Source organism: Gossypium arboreum, chromosome 1 (genome assembly GCF_025698485.1).
Source record: "Gossypium arboreum isolate Shixiya-1 chromosome 1, ASM2569848v2, whole genome shotgun sequence".
NCBI lineage: Eukaryota > Viridiplantae > Streptophyta > Magnoliopsida > Malvales > Malvaceae > Gossypium > Gossypium arboreum.
In genome coordinates, this window is record NC_069070.1 from 9480280 (window position 1) to 9501859 (window position 21580).

Consider the following 21580-nt stretch of genomic DNA (forward strand, 5'->3'; position numbering starts at 1 on the left):
ACTTTGTTATAGCCTACGGAGCCTTACCTGACGATGATGAGTCTAATTTTTCGGGTTTGAAATTTACATGGCTGAAAGCCAATTTTGAGCATTTACCAATTAATGTCACTGAAAAAGAGTTGATGTGTCCATCTCGAGCCTACATTATGCATATTATAGGGAGTGTACTGATGCCCGATGCGAATAACAATAGGGGTCATATCCAGTATTTACCTCTATTAGCTGATTTGCGTAATGTTTGCTCGTATAGTTGGGGTTCTGCAGTTCTGGTTATGTTATATCATGAGCTTTGTCAGACGACAAAGCCTGATGCCATAGACATTAGTGGATGCTTTGTATTTTTGTAGTCATGGGCTCTTTATCGAATGCCATTCTTGGCATCGGTTAGTCACCAACCATACGTTTTTCCACTAGTTAACAATGGATAAAATTTAACTTGTTATTAACTGACAATTTCTTTATAATGATACTATTCTAACGATACTATATTTACTTGAAATTTGTTTTTGTAGATGGAGTATTTATCCAGGTATCGAGAGGTCGTACATTGTCCCGATATATCGTTTGATGATTGAACAACATGCCGGGGAAGGGGTAAGCTATTCCAATATTCGTGACATGTAATTACTTTGTATATCTTACTCGAACCGTGTTAAATTTTAACCATGGTATTAATCGTGCAACTTATATGGATGTCATATCGTATATCAGAAATTGTGGCTATTATACCCTCGTCTGCCTACATTCACTCTCAATTATGGTGCACTAACGCACCAATTATCAATTTCAATGTAGTCGAGTGGTACCACGGGGACCGAGTGCTTCGAAAGTTTGGTTGTATCCAGTACGGATCTGCCAATGCAGGTGGGGAAGGTTCACAGCATCAAGAGAGGAAAACATGGAAGTCATTGGGGGTTGTGCACCGAAAATATATTGCGGTGTGAGATAATCAGATGGCTCGAAAACCTCAGATGGATATGTCTTCTGATTTGCAACCATCGTTAGAGTACATACAATGGTATTCTAGTATGGAAAAGCTATATTTACTTGGTGAGCAGTTGACTATAGTCCTCCCGCACGTGCAGCGACCTGGGGCATACGAGCCAGTGGCCAATATAGAGGCTGAGCCAGAGCCAGAGCCCGAGCAACAGTCGGAGGCTAAGTCCGAGCGATCGCATTCACATTCAGTTGATAGTTCATATCATTCAGATTTACCAAGTAATAGCTATTTCCCGGGCTCGTCAGGGGGCGTCATACGTATTGATATGCATATGTGAAGCCCAACAAATTTGCGTATCTCCCACATCTGCGAATTTTGAATAAATGCAGCTCGTACCTGCCAATTGTAACCTTTCGTTGACTTCGAACACTCCCCAATATATAATTTCAGTTTAAACACTACAACTTTGTAATCCACTGATATATTCATGTTATACCGCTTAATAGCAAATACGCACTCTTCTTTACTTTTGAATCTCTGGCCTACAAACAACTCCTCAATATCAGAATTTACGGCCAGCCAGTGAGCAGGAAGTATTTAGGGTACTCTAGGAACTTAACTACATGCACCGCACCGGGGTCTATGAGCGGCATGTGTGGCCCAGGACTATTGTGTATCACAATACGTTGCATCTGGTTTCCAAACAAAAACGCGTTAATGTTTCCATCGTCATTCACGTATTCATCGTCAATATCATCGGAGACATCGTCCATATTAGGATCACTATCACTATCGACCTCTTGATCACAAGAATCACTAATATCGTATCCATCATCACCAACCACATCAATATCGGGTGTAACATTAAGATCGATATCGAGCTCACGTATAGTTGATTCACTATCAACGTACGATATTGGAGCCACCATGCACAGTTCTTAAGCTCCATGTTCTTTACTATATGCAGTGAGATCTTCATTTTGTTCCATACCGACTAACTCAGCAAATAAGTGAATCAGTGCATTTTTGTCACTCCTATTCCCACAGTAAAAAGTGATAATTGTCTCCACGTCTTCGTCGTCTACAAGTTCTATTTCCGTGAATTTGATGGGATCTGTTGAAACTGGAAACTTGTAGAAAGGTTTCGAGATCCTTCTCCCACAACATCTAACAATTTTGCATTAATCATTCCCTTTATATCATCCAACGAGACATTTCTATTAAATCTCATTGCTATTTGTTGCTGACATTCAAATATGCATTCAACGGTTGTTGTAAAGATGATTCCATCGAAATAAACACATACGAAAAACTGATTATCCATCTTCAATACTTATTCTGTTAAAAAATAAACAAAATTTCTCAAAACAATTTCGAACAGCAAATAAGTTGCTTAAATAAAAAATTAATTAATCAATATGCAATTTTTTTCATTCATAAGCTCAGACTTTTCAGTTCCCATTTTGTACATGAACAACATTTATCTTTACATTTAACCAATTAAATTCAGTTCTACGTTTTCTTCCATTTCCGATCCTGTATCTTCATCTAGGAAATTCTCTACAATCCAATTTAGAAATTTTTGATTCTCTTCATATTCATCTTCTAGAATCCAATTTGGAAATTCCTCGGGATCTTCTGGCTCTTCAATCTTTATAACGGGTATTGAATATACAAGTTCTCTTGGTAATTTTCTAACAACTAATTTATCCATCCGTGGTTTGTCAAACATATTTTGCTTCCCAGTCAACTTTCGTGAACCTATACTTTGTCTCACTATTTTCCTTACTCCATAAGAGATTATAAACTTCGTGAAGTTTATAACTAGATTCCAATAGGTTCGTGGTACCAATGCCTTCCAAAGTAAGTCTAAAATGATTTAATGGTCCCGTTCTATTAATGTCCCTCTAAGGGTTAAGTATTGCACTTTATTCTTTCTAATCATTTCATGACCCTTCCACAACACTTTTTACATCTTTCGATTTACGGTAATAAGGTGTTGAACAATGTCTTCTTTTGGTTTCATTTTGTAATCTTGCAGTTCTCTCATCATCTTATCAACTTTATCCCTTTGTGCTAAAGTTATTATCCCATCAGGCAATACCAAATATGTTGTCATTTCTAACAATATGTATAACATAAATATTTTCATTGTTATCATTAATTAACAATTACTTTATAATAGTTTTACTAATATAAAACTTTCAAATATATTAAAAAAATTAAAACATAACATTCACAATAAACGATAATTAATCTAAATACAAAACTTAATAAAAAATCACAATAAACAAAATAATTTTTAAAACAAAACATAAAAATAACACTAAACAAACTATATAATACTAACAAAATAATTTTTCTTATCATAATCTATCCTATTTAAAAATAACAAAAAGAAGATACATTTTCTTTCTTCTCTTCTCCCTCTCTTCTTCTGCATTTTTTTTTACTGGTATGTGCCTTCGTTTAACACTAATGGCTTAAATAGAGGGTTTAAGGGAGCGGGTATCGCCTGTGCCACGTCAGCAACTGGTGTCGCCTCTGGCACATTCTCCTCTCTTTCTTTTTTTAAACTAATAATTTTTTTAATAGGTGAAAAATAGGGTGGTCACGCCTCTGGCAAAGGCGGCACCACCCTACATGTACCATTTTGGTACATAATGTTATGTTTGTATTATTTTGGTATTTTTTTTATTAAATTAGTAAAAAAACTCGATATTCTGCAATTTGAAGTTCCCTAAAACCCGATATTTTAGTAAAAAGTTTACACAGAATAAAAAGGCTTAGTTCATCATTTAATCCTTAAAGTATACTTATTTTTATACTTTGATATTTAAATTTTCTTTTGTCTATTTTGATACTTAAATTTTCTATTTTATATTCTGTAAAAAAAACTATAATTTTGTCTTAGTTTACCCTAAAATGCTCAATGCCAATTAATCAAAACGTGATATATGGATAGTTTTTGAAGTAAACAAAAACAAAATGATAGGTTAACTATCAAGATGGATACCAAACTGAAAAAAATGATATAATTGAAGGGTTAGATTGTGAATAAACCAAGAAAAGAAACCCGGAAACGGAAGTTTGTTTCCCGAGCAAGTCATCATCGGCCCCAAAAAACAATAACCCAAAATCTGGAATAGCCGGAAATCTACCGACGATTAAAGAACCCTCTCCCGATCTAATTACACTGCATTTAAATCGGATAGAGAGAAAGAGAAAACAACATGAAGAGAAAAGATACAGTCAAACTCATCAGCGCTGACGAGATGGATTTATTATTGACAAGGACGCTGCCATGGTTTCTCAGACCATCGGTAACATGCTTACATCACCAGGTCCCATTGAAAATTGGGTTTTTCTGGGTTCTTTGTTGTTTTTCGGTTTGAAAGGTCTAATTTCTTTTTTTTTTTTTTTTGGTGGTGATGGTGAAGGAGGTTTTGCGGAGATGGAGCTTGGAGAAGTGACTTTTCCGGAGATAAGCGCTGTGATTCTTGAGAAGATCTGTCAGTATTTTTATTGGGCTCTTCAATATTCAAGGTTTGTGTTTTTGTATCAATGTTTGGTTTGTGTCAATGCTGTGGATTTATTGAATGGCTAACTTAAATTATAAGCTTTGAATATGTTGATAAAACTTATATGGGAATGGATTTGGTTGTTTTTTTTTTTTTTTTGCACTTGGGAGAGCTCTGCCATATGATCATGTTGAAGGTGGATTATCAAATTATACATGACGATGCCTTAATTGTACTAAGCTCGAAACAAATATAAGTGTTTTTCAATGATTTCTTTGACTAATGACTAATTTCATTTATTTCTCCTTCTGTAAACGAGCCACCTTGCATTTCTTATGAAATATTCTAGTGCTTTGGAAATTTGGATTTCGATTTCATTTGGTGCATGAACTGTGTGAATCGAATGCGTACGATTATGTATAAATTGGTTAAGATTGAAAATGATTATATATTTGGAAAGTATAAAAATATGAATTTCAAATTCGTTAATATCTATTGAAATTTCAATTTCATCACTAATAGGACATCTGACAAATCCACAATCTGAAAAAAAAAAAAAATCATGAATGTTTCATTTTCGTTTTTACATTGATAAAAGAGTTGGTATTTGATCAGGGGTAAAGAGACTGAGTTTCACATTGAACCCGAACTGACTCTGGAGCTGATGATGGCTCCTAATTATCTCCATACATAGCTGATTGCTTTTGTAGCAATGAACCAATAATGTTGTTATTTTTCTTACAAGTGTCATTGACAGGTAATTGTCTTTTCTCATTAATAACTATCTTGCATAATTACTCCGGGGATAGTATTCATGCGGAGAATCTGTGACGTGCATTTTAGGTCTCTGCTGCATTGCATAATGGTGTACTTACAGTTATCTTATGTGATTGTTTTGACTTAGAAAGCAGACTTATATAGGTAAATGAATGCAGTAACTACAATATGTATGATTGCTGCTATATAATAAAACAACAGCAGTACAATCGTGAAACTCGACAGTATATAGACTAATTGTAATGTATGCAAAATTGGATATCTTTCCTTAACACTATTATGACCTTGTATCTCTTCCATAAGATATCAAGACTTGTTACATTGGAGAGGTCCTTATTGTGGAGTAATGGACAATAATAAAAGGTTTTAAGGCACTCCTAGCTTAAAGAAGTTCTAGGAAGTACATGCCGCACAGATCACAAACTGTACTGTAGGGGTATGTTGCATTAGGCTCGTGACACTAGCCCTGGCCATAGCAAGGCTAGCAATGTGATTATGATATAATTAGCTTTGATTAATCGATTCAGAGAATTGTAGGTAGAACCACCTTCTCTGATATAGAGTTCAATCATCCCTAAAATTTTACCCTCCACCTTAGTTTATCCACATATCTCTTTGTATCTCTCCTCTTTCAAATATATTCTCCAATTGTAACCTGAGTTTCCATGCATGAATGACATACCTTGGATCATTGGATCCCCGTCTGATATGCTTTTCGTTGTTCCGTTCCAGCCTCAATGTGTCCAACTCCTCTCTGAACCCCATGTGATAATACCTCTTTTTGAGGTTCTCATTTTATAATTCTTGTACAGCTTTTATAAACCGCTCAGGCAATAACTTCTTCCATTTCCGATCATCAGCTGATCCAGGCCTAATAACCCACAAGAATGGCTCCTGGCCATTACACCTCGCTCATTCTTTTCTATAGATGCTAAACTGCTCAAACTTACATGAACCGGAATTCTGAATTTGCTTATCCAATCATGTAATGCAGTTATTAAAGCTGCATGGTGAGGCTGGAATGACTTTGCGTGAAGGACAAGTAGGGGAATATTCTTGTTTTTGAATCTTTTGCAGTGACTATTGTTCAAGGACATCAGCAGCATCCCGGATAACATCTGAAGATGTTATTTTCTTGTATTATTGGCTATGAACTGCAAGAAACGTTCTGGTGTTTGAAATTTAGAAACAGGCAGATACTTGAATTGAAAGGGCCGAAGCCAAGGGCACTAAGTCTTGCTGTAAGAAATATAATTTTCTTGTATCAATGATTCAAAGGCCATCACCAAATATGCTAATTGGCACAGTATCCCTATATGATTTATGAATCTATATGCTGCAAAGCCCCATCATCCTAGTGCCATATGAGCCTATTTAAAATGAAAACGGAAGGATCTGGCTTCATTAACAAAGATATATGCCCACATCAACTTGAAATAAATAACATCTTCCATGCATTAGTTCTATTTTCATTGTCAGTTAATGTTACACATGAAGTTCCCTAATTTCAAATGCTTTTATAACTTTGAATAAAAGGAGTGCTTTACAAATAGGAAGCAAGAATGAGTTATTCCAATGGAGAAGAACCCATGTTAATGTCTAGAACTTTTAAGTAATTTGTCGGTATTAGTACTGTGACTAACCATGTCTTGGAAAGGGTCCATTAGCCTTAAACTAGTTTATATTACCAGATTCTTGGAGCATGACCCAAGGTCCAAATTTGATTATATGATTTGTGGTTGTTTTTTTTGGGGGTGCACATGAATCCAAGGTAAGATATGTACATAAGATTGCTTTTTTATTCATTATTTGTTTGTATCAAAATACAGAGTACACTTGGAATTTAGTTTTTTACTTTGATTTTTAAGAGTTTAGCATTTCTATTTTTCAGATTTAAATATTCAAGCCCACTTATTACTACCGTTAAATTTTTGCATTAAATTCTCTAATGTGATATTTTGAAATTAAAAAAAAACACACATTCACATAGTATTCATGTAATAATAAAATAATGTTAAAAATATTGATTATAATTTTTTCGTAAAAATACTCATTTAAACTCATCGTGATAAAATAATTCTTTTGTTGGAATAGTGTTCGTAAAAAGAATTTGACATGAGCATTTTGATTTAAATAGTTAACAACATTAACTATCTAGACTAACTAATGACTATAAAAGTAGAGACAAAATAATGTCAAAATTAAAGTATATAAATTAAATCTCAAGTTTTAGCATAATTTAGGACCAAAATTAAAATTTGATCACTATCTTATAATGTAAAAAGAAAAATTAATACAAATCTAAAGGAACTAGAAGTCACGTCGTGTCAATCTCTAAAGGATTAGGGTATTGAAATTATATATAACAATGAAATATTTTAATTAATAGTATTTATTTAGACTAATTAATAATATTATAAAAATTTAGAGACCAAATCTTATTAAAATTAAAATACAAAGTTTAAATCTTAATTTTAGGTATAATAGAGACATCAAACTAAAATTTAGCAATTTTTTAATATACATAAAAAAAAAAAAACCGCTTGAATGCATACGTGTTAACGAAGGATGCATATACAGCCAATGAACACAAAAACTTAAAAATAAAAGTTTGAAAAGATTAGTTAAAACTAGTGTTAAAAACTATTTATTTAAACATGACAACAAAAGTGGGCGTGCCGGAGTGGTTATCGGGCATGACTAGAAATCATGTGGGCTCTGCCCGCGCAGGTTCGAATCCTGCCGCTCACGCTTTTTTAATTTTTGCCTTTACGAACGCTCACCTTCTTGCAGTCTGTCCACTACATTTACAGCTTCATTTATTTTTTCATTTTACATGGAATGGAAAGGGGTAAGAGTTGTTCAAGAAGTAATGTCGAAATTGATGTGAACTGAAAATTTAATATCGAATCAATACTAATATTATGGATTCCATGAAAAAGAAAATCAAATAATGTTTGATCAATCTTGTAGAAGTTGAGAATACATTTCATCTTGGTCATTATCTTACAAGTCATTTTACTTTGTTGAGGGTTGAGAATACATTCCAGCTGGGCTTTAATGTTTGACATTTTGCAGGGATTAACTCCTCAATTTTCACAAAGTAGAGGGTTCCTTTTCAAAGGTTAATACCAATGCTTGAGATTCAAACTGCTACCTCTTTGATATGAATCAAAGTTGCCCAGCAAAAGTTTGAACAATACAGATAATATCCTTTTCCATTGTTCATATACAAGGATTCCCTTTACCAAGTAGAAATAAAAATATCAACAAAATATTTCCAATGGCAGTGACAGTGAGCAACAGTGCTAATTGTACTCCTATAATTTTTTTCATATCTTTAGAGAATCAAACCTCATATACATATTTAAATTTGTATCCATTGTGAAATTTCTTTTTAAAAAAAATGATAACTCCTGCAGCAAAACTCCATTTTTTTCTTGAAGATACATTTCCTGCCTAAAATTTATAGATACACAATCTATGTTCCTACATGTCAGCTTCCATTATATGTCTGGCTGAAAAGAAGATAATAGCCCCATAAGTTCAAAACACTAAAAGAAGTGTTAGAATTAAGTGACCCAAATTCTTATTTAAATAAAATACGATGGAAAATAAAATAAAAGTAAAATCCATATAGAACTAGACTTCTTTTATTTTATTTTAGAATAAGGTTTTAAACCTTATTAAACTCCATCTATTTTATATTGATTAGGATAAGGTGTTTCAATCCTACTAGAATATGGCTTTGCAAGCCTATAAGTAGACATAGTCTATTCCTCTTGTATTTGAGTAAAAATTTTTCGACATAGTGAATTTTCTTCTCCTCTGCCTGTGGTTTTTTTCCGAAAGGGTTTCCACGTAAAATTTATGTGTTCTTTATTTTTATTTATTTTATTCTATTTTATTTTTCACAAATTGGTATCGAGCTTAGGGTTATTCATCTCGATCACGGTAATGGCGTCTTTGAAGTATGAAATTCATTGTTGAATCGCAACACCGATTTGCGTTGTGGCAAATTAAGATGCAAGCGTTCTTGCACAGATGGATCTAGAGGATGCCCTGCTAGGATAGATAAGATGCCTTCGACATTAACAGATGAAGAGAAGAAGCGTAAGGATCGAAAGGCATTAACACAATTACATCGCATTTGTCCAACGAAATTTTGCAGGATGTGATGAAAGAGAAAACGCCATTGTATTATGGAAGAGGCTAGAACAAATATGTATGTCGAAAACTCTAACAAGCAAGTTGCATATGAAGCGGCGTCTTTATGCTCATCGTTTGGAGGAAGGTGCGTCATACACGAACACTTAACAAAGTGTTTAAAGAAATTCTCTCAAACTTGGAGGCCATGGAGGTTCAAGATGATAAGGAAGATCTAAGGTTGATTCTACTTTGTTCGTTGCCCCGTCTTATTCAACCTTTAGAGACACGATTTTATATAGCCGCGAGTCTCTCACAGTTGATGAGGTTTATGATTCTTTAACCTCGTATGATAAGATGAAGCATCTTGTGGTTAAACCCAACTCTCGGGAGAGGGTCTCATTGTTCGTGGGAGACAAGACCGAATGTTGATGATGATCGTGGTAGAACACGAGAACGGAATCCTCGTGGTAAATCTAAGGGTAGATCGAAATCTTCAAACAGAGGTAAAACTTGCAACTTCGCAAGAAGAAAGGGCACATTAAATCTGAGTGCTATAAGCTACAAAATAAGATTAAAAGGGAGGTGCGAATCAAAAGGAAAACAACCGAAAATTCGGTGAAGGCGATGTTGGAGAAGACTACGCGATGGTGAACTTCTAGTTGCTTCATCAATGATTCTAAAGTAAGCGAGGAGTGGATACTTGATTCAGTGCACCTTCCACATGAGTCCCAATCGGGATTGGTTTACAACTTATGAAACAATGATCTCAAGGTGTTGTTTTGATGGGAAATAATGCTTCATGTAAAATCGCAGTGTTGGAACAATTAAAGTTAAGATGTTTGATGGAGTTGTCGAACACCGAGTGACGTGCGGCATGTTCCGAATTGAAAAGAAATTTAATTTCGTTGAGTACTCTTGATTCAAAAGGGTGCAGATACACATTGAAAGTGGGGTTTTAAAGATTTCAAAGGGTCCCTTGTTGTGATGAAAGGGCAAAGAAAGATTGCCAAGTTATATGTTTTACTGTGGTTCTCTCATATCGGTGATGCAAATTGTCGCTTCCTCTTCCTTGTCGATGATGATATTACTAAACTTTGGCATATGCGCCTAGGGCATATGAGTGAGAATGGCATGGCGTAATTAAGCAAAGAGGACTTCTTAATGGACAAGGAATTTGCAAACCGAATTTCGTGAGCACTGTGTTTTTGGGAAGCAAAGAGAGTTCGATTCACTAGAGGAATCCATAACACGAAGGAAACGTTGGAGTATATCCATTCGATCCGTGGGGGCCGTCCAGAGTGCCTTCGAGAGGTGGAGCTAATTATATGCTAACCTTTATTGATGATTTTTCCGAAAAAGTTTGGGCGTTCTTCCGAAGCGAAAAAGCGATGTGTTTTCCACATTTAAGTCTTGGAAAATTATGATTGAAAAACAGACGGAAAATGATAAAATACCTCCGTCTGCATAATGGCTTAGAGTTCGCTCGATGAGTTTAATAGATTGTGCAAGTCGGAAGGATCATGAGACACTTGACGATTCGTCATACTCCACAAAAAAACGGCGTTGCGAACGAATGAACGAACGATCATGGAGAAGGTTCGATGTATGTTGTCAAATGCCAACTTACCAAGTCATTTTGGGCGTATGACCTCATCTGCATGTTTTTGATCAACCGATCTCCATCCGTTGCCATTGAGAAAAAGACTCCACAAGAGGTATGGTCCGTAATCCCGCTAATTATTCGATTTAAAGATTTTTGGGTGTCCTGCGTATGCTCATGTTGATAATGGAAAATTGGAACCAAGATCCATTAAATGCGTTTTCTTGGTTATAAAGTCGGTGTAAAAGGCTATAAGTTATGGTGTCCGAAAATAGAAAAGTTGTGATTAGCGAGAGATGTTGTTTTTATGAAACCGCTATGCTACCTAACTTATCTCTTAAAGACTCTTCCAATAAAGAAAACCAAAAGCGGTGGAGCATCGATTAATACGAATCAACTCCTCAAGCCAAGACAAAAATTGAGAATAGAGTTGCTTCTTCACCGCAATACTCTATCGCCAAAAACAGGACAAGAAGAGAAATTAAACCTCCAAAGAAGTATGCCGAGGTTGATCTAGTTGCTTATGCTTTAAATGTGGTGAAGATATAGATGCGAATCAAGAGCCATTTAATTATTCGAGGCGATTAGTCTGTGAAGACTCGTAAAAGTGGATGTTTGCTATGCAAGAGGAGATGGAATCACTCCACAAAAACAGAACATGGGATCTTGTAAAACTTCCTAAAGGTAAAAAGGTCATTCGTTGTAAATGGGTGTTTAAAAAGAAAGAAGGGACTCCGGGAGTTGAAGAACCCAGATATAAAGCAAGGCTTGTTGCAAAGGGTGACAGTCAGTGCCATCTTTCTTACAAAAGATCAAATGTTTCATGAGAGAACAAAACACATTGATATTCGGTATCATTTTGTTCGTGATATTATTGCTCGTGGTGATATTGTTGTGAGCAAAATTAGCACTCATGAAAATCCTGCAGATATGATGACTAAGTCACTTCCTATAACCAAGTTTGAGCATTGCTTAGACTTGGTTGGTGTTCATTGTTGAAGTTAAACCCTTAAGGGTTTTTGGAAGAGGTGAAGAACTTGTTTATTGAAAGTTCGCGATGAAGAACTTGTTCATTTAGAATTTGTGTCAAGGTGGAGATTGTTAGAATTAAGTGACCCAAATTCTTATTTAAATAAAATACGATGGAAAATAAAATAAAAGTAAAATCCATATAGAACTAGACTTCTTTTATTTTATTTTAGAATAAGGTTTTAAACCTTATTAAACTCCATCTATTTTATATTGATTAGGATAAGGTGTTTCAATCCTACTAGAATATGGCTTTGCAAGCCTATAAGTAGACATAGTCTATTCCTCTTGTATTTGAGTAAAAATTTTTCGACATAGTGAATTTTCTTCTCCTCTGCCCGTGGTTTTTTTCCCGAAAGGGTTTCCACGTAAAATTTATGTGTTCTTTATTTTTATTTATTTTATTCTATTTTATTTTTCACAAGAAGTTTATCACAAAATTTTCAACAAAAATATTTAATATACATCCATGTCATGGACCTTCAGGAAACCAAGCAGTTTGGCTTTGTTGAAAATTTTCTTAATTCCCTCGATCTCCGAACGGTCAGGAATCCGGATCTATGTTCCCGGAACTTTTTATTCTCCTTAAAGTACAGTATCCAACATCCATCCTTATGCATGTTCAAATATGAGCACGGTATAGTCTGAACATCCCATGTTGAACACACATACTTATATTTAACAGTTACTCGAGTTTAAGTAATATAGTCAGATACCACATGAATATGAGACCAACATTGCTACTTTTGGTATTTGCAATATTGTTCCCTTCCTATGCATAGAAACAGTCTTTCATATGCAGCTGCCATTTTGGTTGCTGTGAACAATTGCAGCCCTCTTTGCCTAGCGGCCTTGCCTTTATTCTCCAACACCACTCTGCCATCATTCCAAACTTTATACAGAGTCTTTTTCAAGGACTCCACACTAGGTGAGAAAGTATAACCAGATTCTGGTCCGACGATTACCGACCCCGTGATGCTGGCGACTCGTGTAGCCATTACCGGTTTCCCAGAGAGCATTGCTTCCAACAGAGTATGATCCAATCCTTGTGCTCGGAGAGTCGGATTCACGAAAATATCGATTGCATTATAGAACTTGGCTAGTTGAGCTTGTTCCAATGGACCCAAAACAAGTATATTGGCTCCTAGATCTTTGTATCTAGCACCCCATGGACCATCACCAGCAACAAGAACAGTAACACTTTGCTGGAACTTGTTGTTTTCCATGAAGATTTGCTTTAAAGCTTCATGTATCAAAGGGTGCCCTTTGTCTTTCACCAACCTCCCTGCAATTCCCAATACCAATGACCTACTTTTCGAGATGCCGAACTTCTGTTTAAAATCGATTCCAAGAGAGAGTTCGGGTCTGAAAATCTCCTCGTCGACCCCGTTGAGGATGATGTGGACTCGTTCTTCCGGGATCATGTATATCCTTTTTAGGACATCCCCAGCATGATCACTTGTAGCAACATGGTGAGAATATCTTTGAAAAAACCTCACCTCTTCCACGACTTTCATCGCTCTTTCTGTCATCATGGTAGCCTGTCGTTCTTCCGGACTACGGAGAAGCTCTTGGATGATATCCGAATGAATGGTTTCATAAGCAATTCCGTGCCAACTAACAGCTAGATTTGGCACATTCTTCGCTCGAGTATGCAACAGCCCGACGCTCTCGGTGTGGATGACATCAAACGGTCTCCCGGTCGAGTTTTGTGCTCGGAGTTGCTCCCATACAACAGCTTGGTCCAAATATCCACCCGATGTTGGCCTTGAAAGGTGAAAAACCAAGTTGGGAAATGGATATGTAGGAAAAGTGGAATTTGGTGAAGAAGTGGTGAAAATGTGCAATTCATGGCCTCTTTTGGCAAGAGCAAGGTGTAGGGTCAAAGCATGCCTTTCAAGCCCACCTGCATGAGATCTGTGAGGCCATTTCTTCACAAAAACACCAATTTTAAGGATCTGAGAGGGAGGATCAGCAGGAAAAGAAAGAAGATTCCAAGCATAAGGGAATGTAAGCAAATCAATGCTTTCCTTTGCCTTTTGCATCATTATAATGTTCATGGAATAACATTTGCTGGAAAACTGACACCAACAGATGATTGAAATGAAAGAAAATACAGAAAGGGTTGCAATTATGCAGTAAAAAGTATGGAACCTGAACATGGTACTTACAATCTGATCCTTTGCCATGAATATGGAAAGCTTCAACAAAAATTTTAACTTTCCCTATCAAAACCTGTAAAGAGTTTAACAAGTTATTAGGCAAGGTTTCGGATTCAAGGAACTGGCACATGGGGTTTGAGCAGAAGCCATATAATCAGCCATTTTCTAAGGACTTTGCTTTTAAGGAGTAAATAAATAAATCAGGCTTACCAAAGTTATCATTGAAAATCCCATTGACTAAATGGATTAATTTAATCTATTCTTCTTGATTTCCAAGCAATACATTATTCTATAAGCAACAAAGGGAATCTCGAAATGTTGCAGGCCCAAATGCCAAGCACTGATTTTAATACAATAAGAAAATTAAGGGTAAAACAAGAGAACCTAAGATTTAAATTACATTTTGTCTCCTCAATTTAAAAAATGAATAAACGAAGAACAACCGAATTAATTAAATAGTTAACTTACTGAGGCCAATTTTTATAATTAATTTTTTAACAAAAAGAATAAATTTGTAGAATAAGCAAAATGCTGGTAGTTTTACCAAAATCAAGTGCAAAACCAAAAACCGCCGTTGCCGGGGATCGAACCCGGGTCGCCCGCGTGACAGGCGGGAATACTCACCACTATACTACAACGACAACGCTGATTTAAGCTTTAAAGTTTATTAGTTTATATGAATAAAATAGTTTGAATGTTATAAAGCTGGTTTCAGAAAAGAAAAGAAAAACTGGCTATATGAGTGGCATTATGCTTAACAAAAGAGATACCACATTATTGAAGAGAATCCAGTTGATTTTTGCATTGTCACAAAGTTTGAATATGGAAAAACCAACATTGATATCCCTATTTGTTTAATAAAATTGATTTGGGTATTTGCAATATGCTTCCTTTGACATGCACAGAAACAGTCTTTCATATGCAGCTGTCATTTTGGTGGCAGTGAACAATTTCAACCCTCTTTGCCTAGCAGCCTTGCCTTTCTTCTCCAACACCACTTTCCCATCGTTCCAAACTCTATACAGTGTCTTTTTCAAGGACTCCACTGTGGGTGAGAACGTATAACCCAGTTCTGGTCCCACAATCACTGACCCTGTGAGACTCGCAACTCGTGTAGCCATCACTGGTTTCCCACTGAGTATTGCTTCTAATGGAGTTTGATCCAGTCCTTGACCTCGGAACGTCGGGTGCACGAAAATATCGATGGCGTTATAAAACTTTGCTAAATCAGCTCGTCCCAATGGACCCAAAACAAGTATGTTGGCACCAAGGTCTTTGTATCTAGCACCCCATGGACCATCACCAGCTATCACAAGAACAACACTTTGTTGGAATCTGTTATTCTCCATGAATATTTCTTTCAATGCTTGGAATATCAAAGGGTGCCCTTTGTCTTTCACCAACCTCCCTGACATTCCCAAAATCAATGACCCGTTTTGTGGAATGCCAAGTTCGTGTTTAAGCTCGTTTCCTAGGGACAACTCGGGCCTGAAAATCGCCTCATCGACTCCATTGAGAATGATGTGCACTCGTTCTTCAGGGATCATGTAAATCCTTTTGAGTATATCCCCAGCATGATCACTTGTAGCAACATGGTGGGAATATCTCGGAAAGAACCGGACCTCTTCGACGACTCTCATAATCTTCTTGGTCACCATAGCAGCCTGTTGTTCTTCGGGTTCTCTTAAAAGCTCTTGGATTATATCGGAATGAATGGATTCATATGCAATTCCATGCCAGGTAACAGCTAGGTTGGTCACGTCCTTTGCTTGGGCATGCATCAGCCCGACGCTCTCGGTGTGAACAATGTCGAACGGTGTACCGGTCGAGTTTTGAGTTCGAAACTGGCTCCACACCACGGTCTGGTTCAAATATCCACCAACTGTTGGTTCTGAAAGGTGAAAAACTAGATTGGGAATGGATGTATTTGGAGAAGAGGTGGTGAAAATGTGCACTTGATGGCCTCTTTTGGCAAGTGCGAGGTGTAGGGTCAAGGCATGCCTTTCAAGCTCACCTGCATGAGACCTTTGAGGCCATTTCTTGACAAAAAGTGCAATTTTAAGGGTCAGCGGAGGAGGGTCTGAAGGGAAATAAAGAAGATTCCAAGAAGAAGGGAATGTGAGTAAATCAATCTCTGGCTTTTGAAATGAATAGCAATTGCTGGAAAGTTGACATTTATAAAGGATTGGGATGAAAGAAAATGCTGCAAGGATTGCAATTATGAAGCAGAAGTTATGAAACTTTAACATAGTACTAATAATGCGATACTTTAAACCATGAAAATGATTGAACAAATGAAAAGTTTAAAAAAAAAAAAAACACTGAATCATGGCTCAGAAGTCAGAACCACAGTCTAAAATACATGGGGATAAGCTTATGATTGAAGTAACTATGCACATGGGTTTGAACTAGCATACGAGACCATGGATCGGTCCATGCATGATATCAGCCGTTCCCAAAGGATTGGTTTTCAACTGTGAAAAAACAAAAAATTCACATATCAAGTTATCATTGAAAATCACATTGACTAAACCCACTAATTTAATCCATTTCTAAGTAATATTATTTCCGTAAAACAAAAGCTAAGTTGATTGTCAAACCATATCGTAATTTGGATAAAATATTAAATTCAAAAATAGGTTTAAAGAATGGTAGAATTATTACAATATGTAACTTATATTTATTGTTTGTTTATGATTTTAAATGCTTTTCATATCATGTAAGACGAAGTTTCTATAGTTGTTAAGTTTTTATATTTAGAAATTTAATAATGAGAAAGTATAAAATGATAGTAATATATATAATTGTTAAATATTAAATAAAATTAATTATATTTTTTAAAATAGAAAATATGATATTTGAATTAATCATTTATAAATATAAAAAGACTTGAGTAAAATTTTATATTTATATTTCAAGTCGGACAAGACTTGAATAATTATGTAGGGCTCAATTTTAGCCCGGGGCCTAAACCAACACCAAAAATAAAACAAAAACTGTAACATCCCTACCCGTATCCATTGCCGGAATAGGGTACGAGGCCTTACCGTAGTTTACTGAACATTTTCAGATAATTCTGAGTTATTTATTATTCATATTTTGAAAATAATCATAACGTCTCTCTATTGGGCCCTCGAAGCCCCAAACATACATTAGAAACCAACCGGAATTAAATCGGGATCATAGAATTTTTTTTTATTTTTTTTATTTTTTTGCAAAATCTTAAATTATATTATCATCTAAGTACTTACCATTTCAATACTCCTTATAATTAAATGTGTTACCATTCAATCAATAGCTTGGCACTTGTCTAAGCATCAAACAACATCATTGTTAGTATTCTTGCACATATTTCATATAAATTCAACATTGATATACCTATTTTCTCGTCATATCACCCTTGAGTTTAATAATTGTCTTTACTTACATAATTTTCTCGTATCAACATATCAAAGATAATCATATATTACATGTCATGAAACATATCATTCTCTTACCGCTTTCTTCATAAGTATATATCATTTATTTCATTATATCAATATTTCATGCTCCATCATTTTCATATATTTTAGGTATATTTATTCGGTAATAGCTTATATCAAACTTAACATAAATTATATTCCATGTACTTATACTTATTTCGTTTATCTATCTTCATAATTATTTCATACAACTATTTTGTACATATATTTCCATATGACCAGTTCTTGTAAATATTTCACACAACCATTTCATATAACCATTCGTCATCTGATACATATTACCTGAATATCAATTGTTCAACAGATGTCATAGCGTCTCCCATCCACGGTCTTATTTATCTTTGGCATGATGCCATAGTGTCTTTCAACTATGGTCTTACTCATTTTCTGTCATGTTGCCATGGTATCTTTCAACCATGGTCTTATTCTTTTCATGTCATGTTGCCATGGTATCTTTCAACCATGGTCTTATTCATTTCCCGTCATGTTGCCATGGTATCTTTCAATCATGGTCTTACACATTTCATATCATGTTGCCATGGTATCTTTCAACCATGGTCTTACACATTTCATTTCAGAGAGCACACTCCCGCGAACCTCATCCTTACAGCGGGATTACCAGTCCAGGCTATATCCCCTATAATATAAACTCATAGAGTATTGTCGGGATTACCAGTCCAGGCTAAATCCCCTACAACGACAATTACTCTAATAAGCTTGGATCTGAATTACCAGTCCAGGCTAAATTTAGACCCTAATTTGGATTACCCGTCCGGGCTAAATCCATTTTATACGTATTTTTCGGGAGGGCTATATCAGGATAGGATCACCCGTCAGGGCTAGATCCTTTTTACCGTCAATTCCTTTTTCAAATGATCCATCGAATTCCATTCCATTCAACCGGGATTTATTTTCAATTTATATAGAGTATTATCAATATTTCATCAATTATCATGAATTGAACATTCAAATCATATTTTCATCACATAACCATATATTTCAAGTATTTAAAAATATAATTCAAGTTACACAAACTTACCTCATTGCTTGTTTATGTTTATAATTTCATTAATCCGATATCTTTTCTTTTCCACGATCAAGTCTCGTATTTGATTCGTCCGGATCTTTATAAATAATTTGATCATTATTTTCATTCATTTCATATTCTAACGCATTTAATTAATGCTCTAGGCAAAATTACCATTTTGCCTCTAAACTTTTAATTAATGACGATTCCATCCTTAGGGTCGGAAAATAAAATTCTTACAATTTAATCCTTATTCCCAGCTATTATTCTCATACATATTGATAACAGTCCATAAATTCTATAAAATATCGAATTTTCTATAATTTTAACATTTTTCAATTTAATCCCTAAAACATGTTTTCCCCGATCTTGAACTAAATTAATAATTTCATTCAATTTTTAATTTAAATAATAAAATAATCCATTTCATGCAATTTGATCTTTTCTAAATTTTTTACAAAATTACCCATAAAGTTTTACTTTTATTCAATTTAGTCCCTCAGCCTAAAATATGCAAATTAGCCATGCTAGATGAATATTCATACATATTTTTCCTCCTATTCCTCTCCACATCCTTAATTTATATAACATGCTACGGGTAACATTATCAATAATTTCACTATTTACTTATGTATATATTCAAAACTGTCCATTTGCATCATAGTCACTAAATTATTTATATCTTGAGCTACAGAACTTGAAATTAATATCCGCTAATTTTCCATGAAACTAGACTCACATATATTCTTTCCATAAAATTTTTCATAATTTTTTCTTAAGCCAATAAGTACATTTTATTCTTTAAAGTCACCCATGTTCTGCTGTCTAACAGTTTCGACCCTTCTTCACTAAAAATTTAGTTATCTCCTCGTACAGGATTCAAATGATGTTCCCATTTATTTCTATTTAAAATAGACTCATTCAGAATTCTAATCATATAAATTAAATTGTATAATTATTTTTATCCAATTTTTTATGATTTTCCAAAGTCAGAACAAGGGAACTCGAATTCACTCTAACCTTGTCTCACAAAATTTATTATTTCTCATAATTCAAAATTCCATTTCTTACATCGTTTCTTTTATAAGAAACTAGACTCAATAATATTTAATTCCATATTTTTTTTAATCGCAAATTCGATTCCAAAAATTTATGGTGATTTTTCAAAGTTAGCCTACTGCTGCTGTCCAAAACTGTTTTAGTGCAAGATATTAATTACCATGTTTATAACACCCTTATTTTCTTTCTCTACACTATTTTTCATCACTTTCTCTTATTATCTCTTCACTAACATATCAAGAACATAGGATCATATGTAAGGAAACTCTACATTAACATCAATCCCATGCTTTTTCAATAATATCAAACTTAAAAATATATTGAAATCATGATGTTCTTACCTTGTTCTATTGATTTCAATCTTCATCTTGATTTTCTCTCTCCTTCAGCTTCCATTTCTTGAATCCAACTTGATATTTTAACTTCCCATAGCCTCCTTAACATTTTTCTCTCTTGGTAGCTATGGAAATTCTTTTTATTTTTGGGTGAAAATGGTGAATTTTTGGTAAAAGGACCAAATTGTAAAGAAAAGAAAGTTTCTTTCTTCCTTCTCTCTTCATACTTTGGGTGCATGGGAAAAAGATGATGATTCTTCATCTTTCTTTCCTTATATATACTAAATAAAATAATAAAATATCATTTAAAAATTAAATTAAAATATTAATAAACTAATATTTATTTATTTATTTAATCTAAAATATCTCCAACATCATCATTGCTTTCTAGATTTCTCTCTTCCAATTTACCATTTTACCCTTTATTCTCTTTTAAAATTCCATCATTGAGTCATTATTTAATTTGGTAAAATAGCAATTTAGTCCATCATAGTTCTTCACCTATTCAATTTGGTCCTAATTCATCCATTTCCTTAGTTTCTAGATCATTCCACTCTTAAAATATTTACACTATTGGTCCTTCAACTTTTTCATATTTACACTTTAACCCCTCAAATTTTGAGTATTTACTCTTGTGCAACAAAACTTTTCTCACTTTTACAATTTAGTCCTTTCTTGAATTAATATATCATAATATACTTCTCAATTTTGACATAACTCAAAATTTCCCTTTTTGTCACTTTATTTCCTTATTTTACTATATCAAGGATAATATCTTACTATAAAAAAATTTTGGGATATTATAAAAACAGATTAAGTGAAGCTTAAACAGTCCAAATACAGCAGTCCAATTACAATAGGCCCAAAATTGAAGCCCAAACCAAACACCTAAACCCTAGCCCAAATTTTCAGCCCAAAACCTAAAGCAATTTCGGTAAACCCTAGCCCCAACTCCCTTGCGTCGCAACTTCCAACTGCCCCGGCCTCACGCGGCCTCCACCTCCACGCTCACACTACTCGCGCCTCCACGTCAACACGCCTGCACTACCGTCATACCTGGCGAGAAAATAGCAGCAATAGGATATTTTATTTTTATTATTTTCGGCTATAAAAAGCCCGAACAATGTTTATTTTTGGGGGATTTTACAAAGGGAAGACAGATCTAAAAAGCAACAGTTGTACAAAAATCAATAGAGAGCACATCACGAAATACGAACAGATCGAAGGGATTATTCTAAGGTTTTTGCTTTCTTTTATTTGCTCTATTTATTTTTCTTTTGAATCTTATATATGTATATATATATATCTACATATATTTCAGAAAATATATAAAACGAGGGAGGTTCCTTTCTTCGCCTGGAGAAAGGAGCTCCGGCCGCCATGCATGTCGGTCACTGATGACGAAGCCTGCGGTGGCTATCTACTGGAGTTTGGGTGTAAATTGCAGAATGAGAGGGGAGGTTGAGAGCCTTCTCTCTATATTTTTTTTTTTAAATGAA

The 21580-nt window shown here is 34.7% G+C and overlaps 3 protein-coding genes and 2 non-coding genes across 5 annotated transcripts; 2 read left to right on the forward strand and 3 right to left on the reverse strand.

The window, feature by feature from the left end:
- The first annotated feature begins 3848 nt into the window (after positions 1-3848).
- LOC108482206 (uncharacterized) lies at positions 3849-6530 on the forward strand. The gene is given in 5 exon segments (XM_017785322.2): positions 3849-4216; positions 4219-4284; positions 4381-4486; positions 5077-5218; positions 6233-6530. Coding segments are annotated over 4 exon segments (294 nt in total). The 5' UTR covers positions 3849-4173; the 3' UTR covers positions 5156-5218; positions 6233-6530.
- A 1377-nt stretch (positions 6531-7907) lies between these two features.
- TRNAS-AGA (transfer RNA serine (anticodon AGA)) lies at positions 7908-7989 on the forward strand. Its single transcript has one exon. It is a non-coding gene; the product is annotated as a tRNA-Ser (tRNA).
- A 4755-nt stretch (positions 7990-12744) lies between these two features.
- Positions 12745-14361, reverse strand: LOC108482517 (uncharacterized). Its single transcript, XM_053027673.1, has one exon. It carries the CDS (start codon positions 14203-14205, stop codon positions 12757-12759), a length of 1449 nt encoding a protein of 482 aa, XP_052883633.1. The 5' UTR covers positions 14206-14361; the 3' UTR covers positions 12745-12756.
- Positions 14362-14747: 386 nt separating this feature from the next.
- Positions 14748-14819, reverse strand: TRNAD-GUC (transfer RNA aspartic acid (anticodon GUC)). The gene has a single exon. It is a non-coding gene; the product is annotated as a tRNA-Asp (tRNA).
- A 213-nt stretch (positions 14820-15032) lies between these two features.
- On the reverse strand, positions 15033-16500 carry LOC108481278 (uncharacterized). Its single transcript, XM_017784435.2, has one exon. The coding sequence runs from the start codon at positions 16425-16427 to the stop codon at positions 15033-15035; it is 1395 nt and encodes a 464-aa protein (XP_017639924.1). The 5' UTR covers positions 16428-16500.
- Positions 16501-21580: the final 5080 nt, after the last annotated feature.

Coding starts and splice junctions, on each gene's coding strand:
- LOC108482517 (XM_053027673.1), bottom strand. CDS start 14,205: ATGGCAAAGGATCAGATTGTAAGTACCATGTTCAGGTTCCATACTTTT.
- LOC108481278 (XM_017784435.2), bottom strand. CDS start 16,427: ATGTTAAAGTTTCATAACTTCTGCTTCATAATTGCAATCCTTGCAGCA.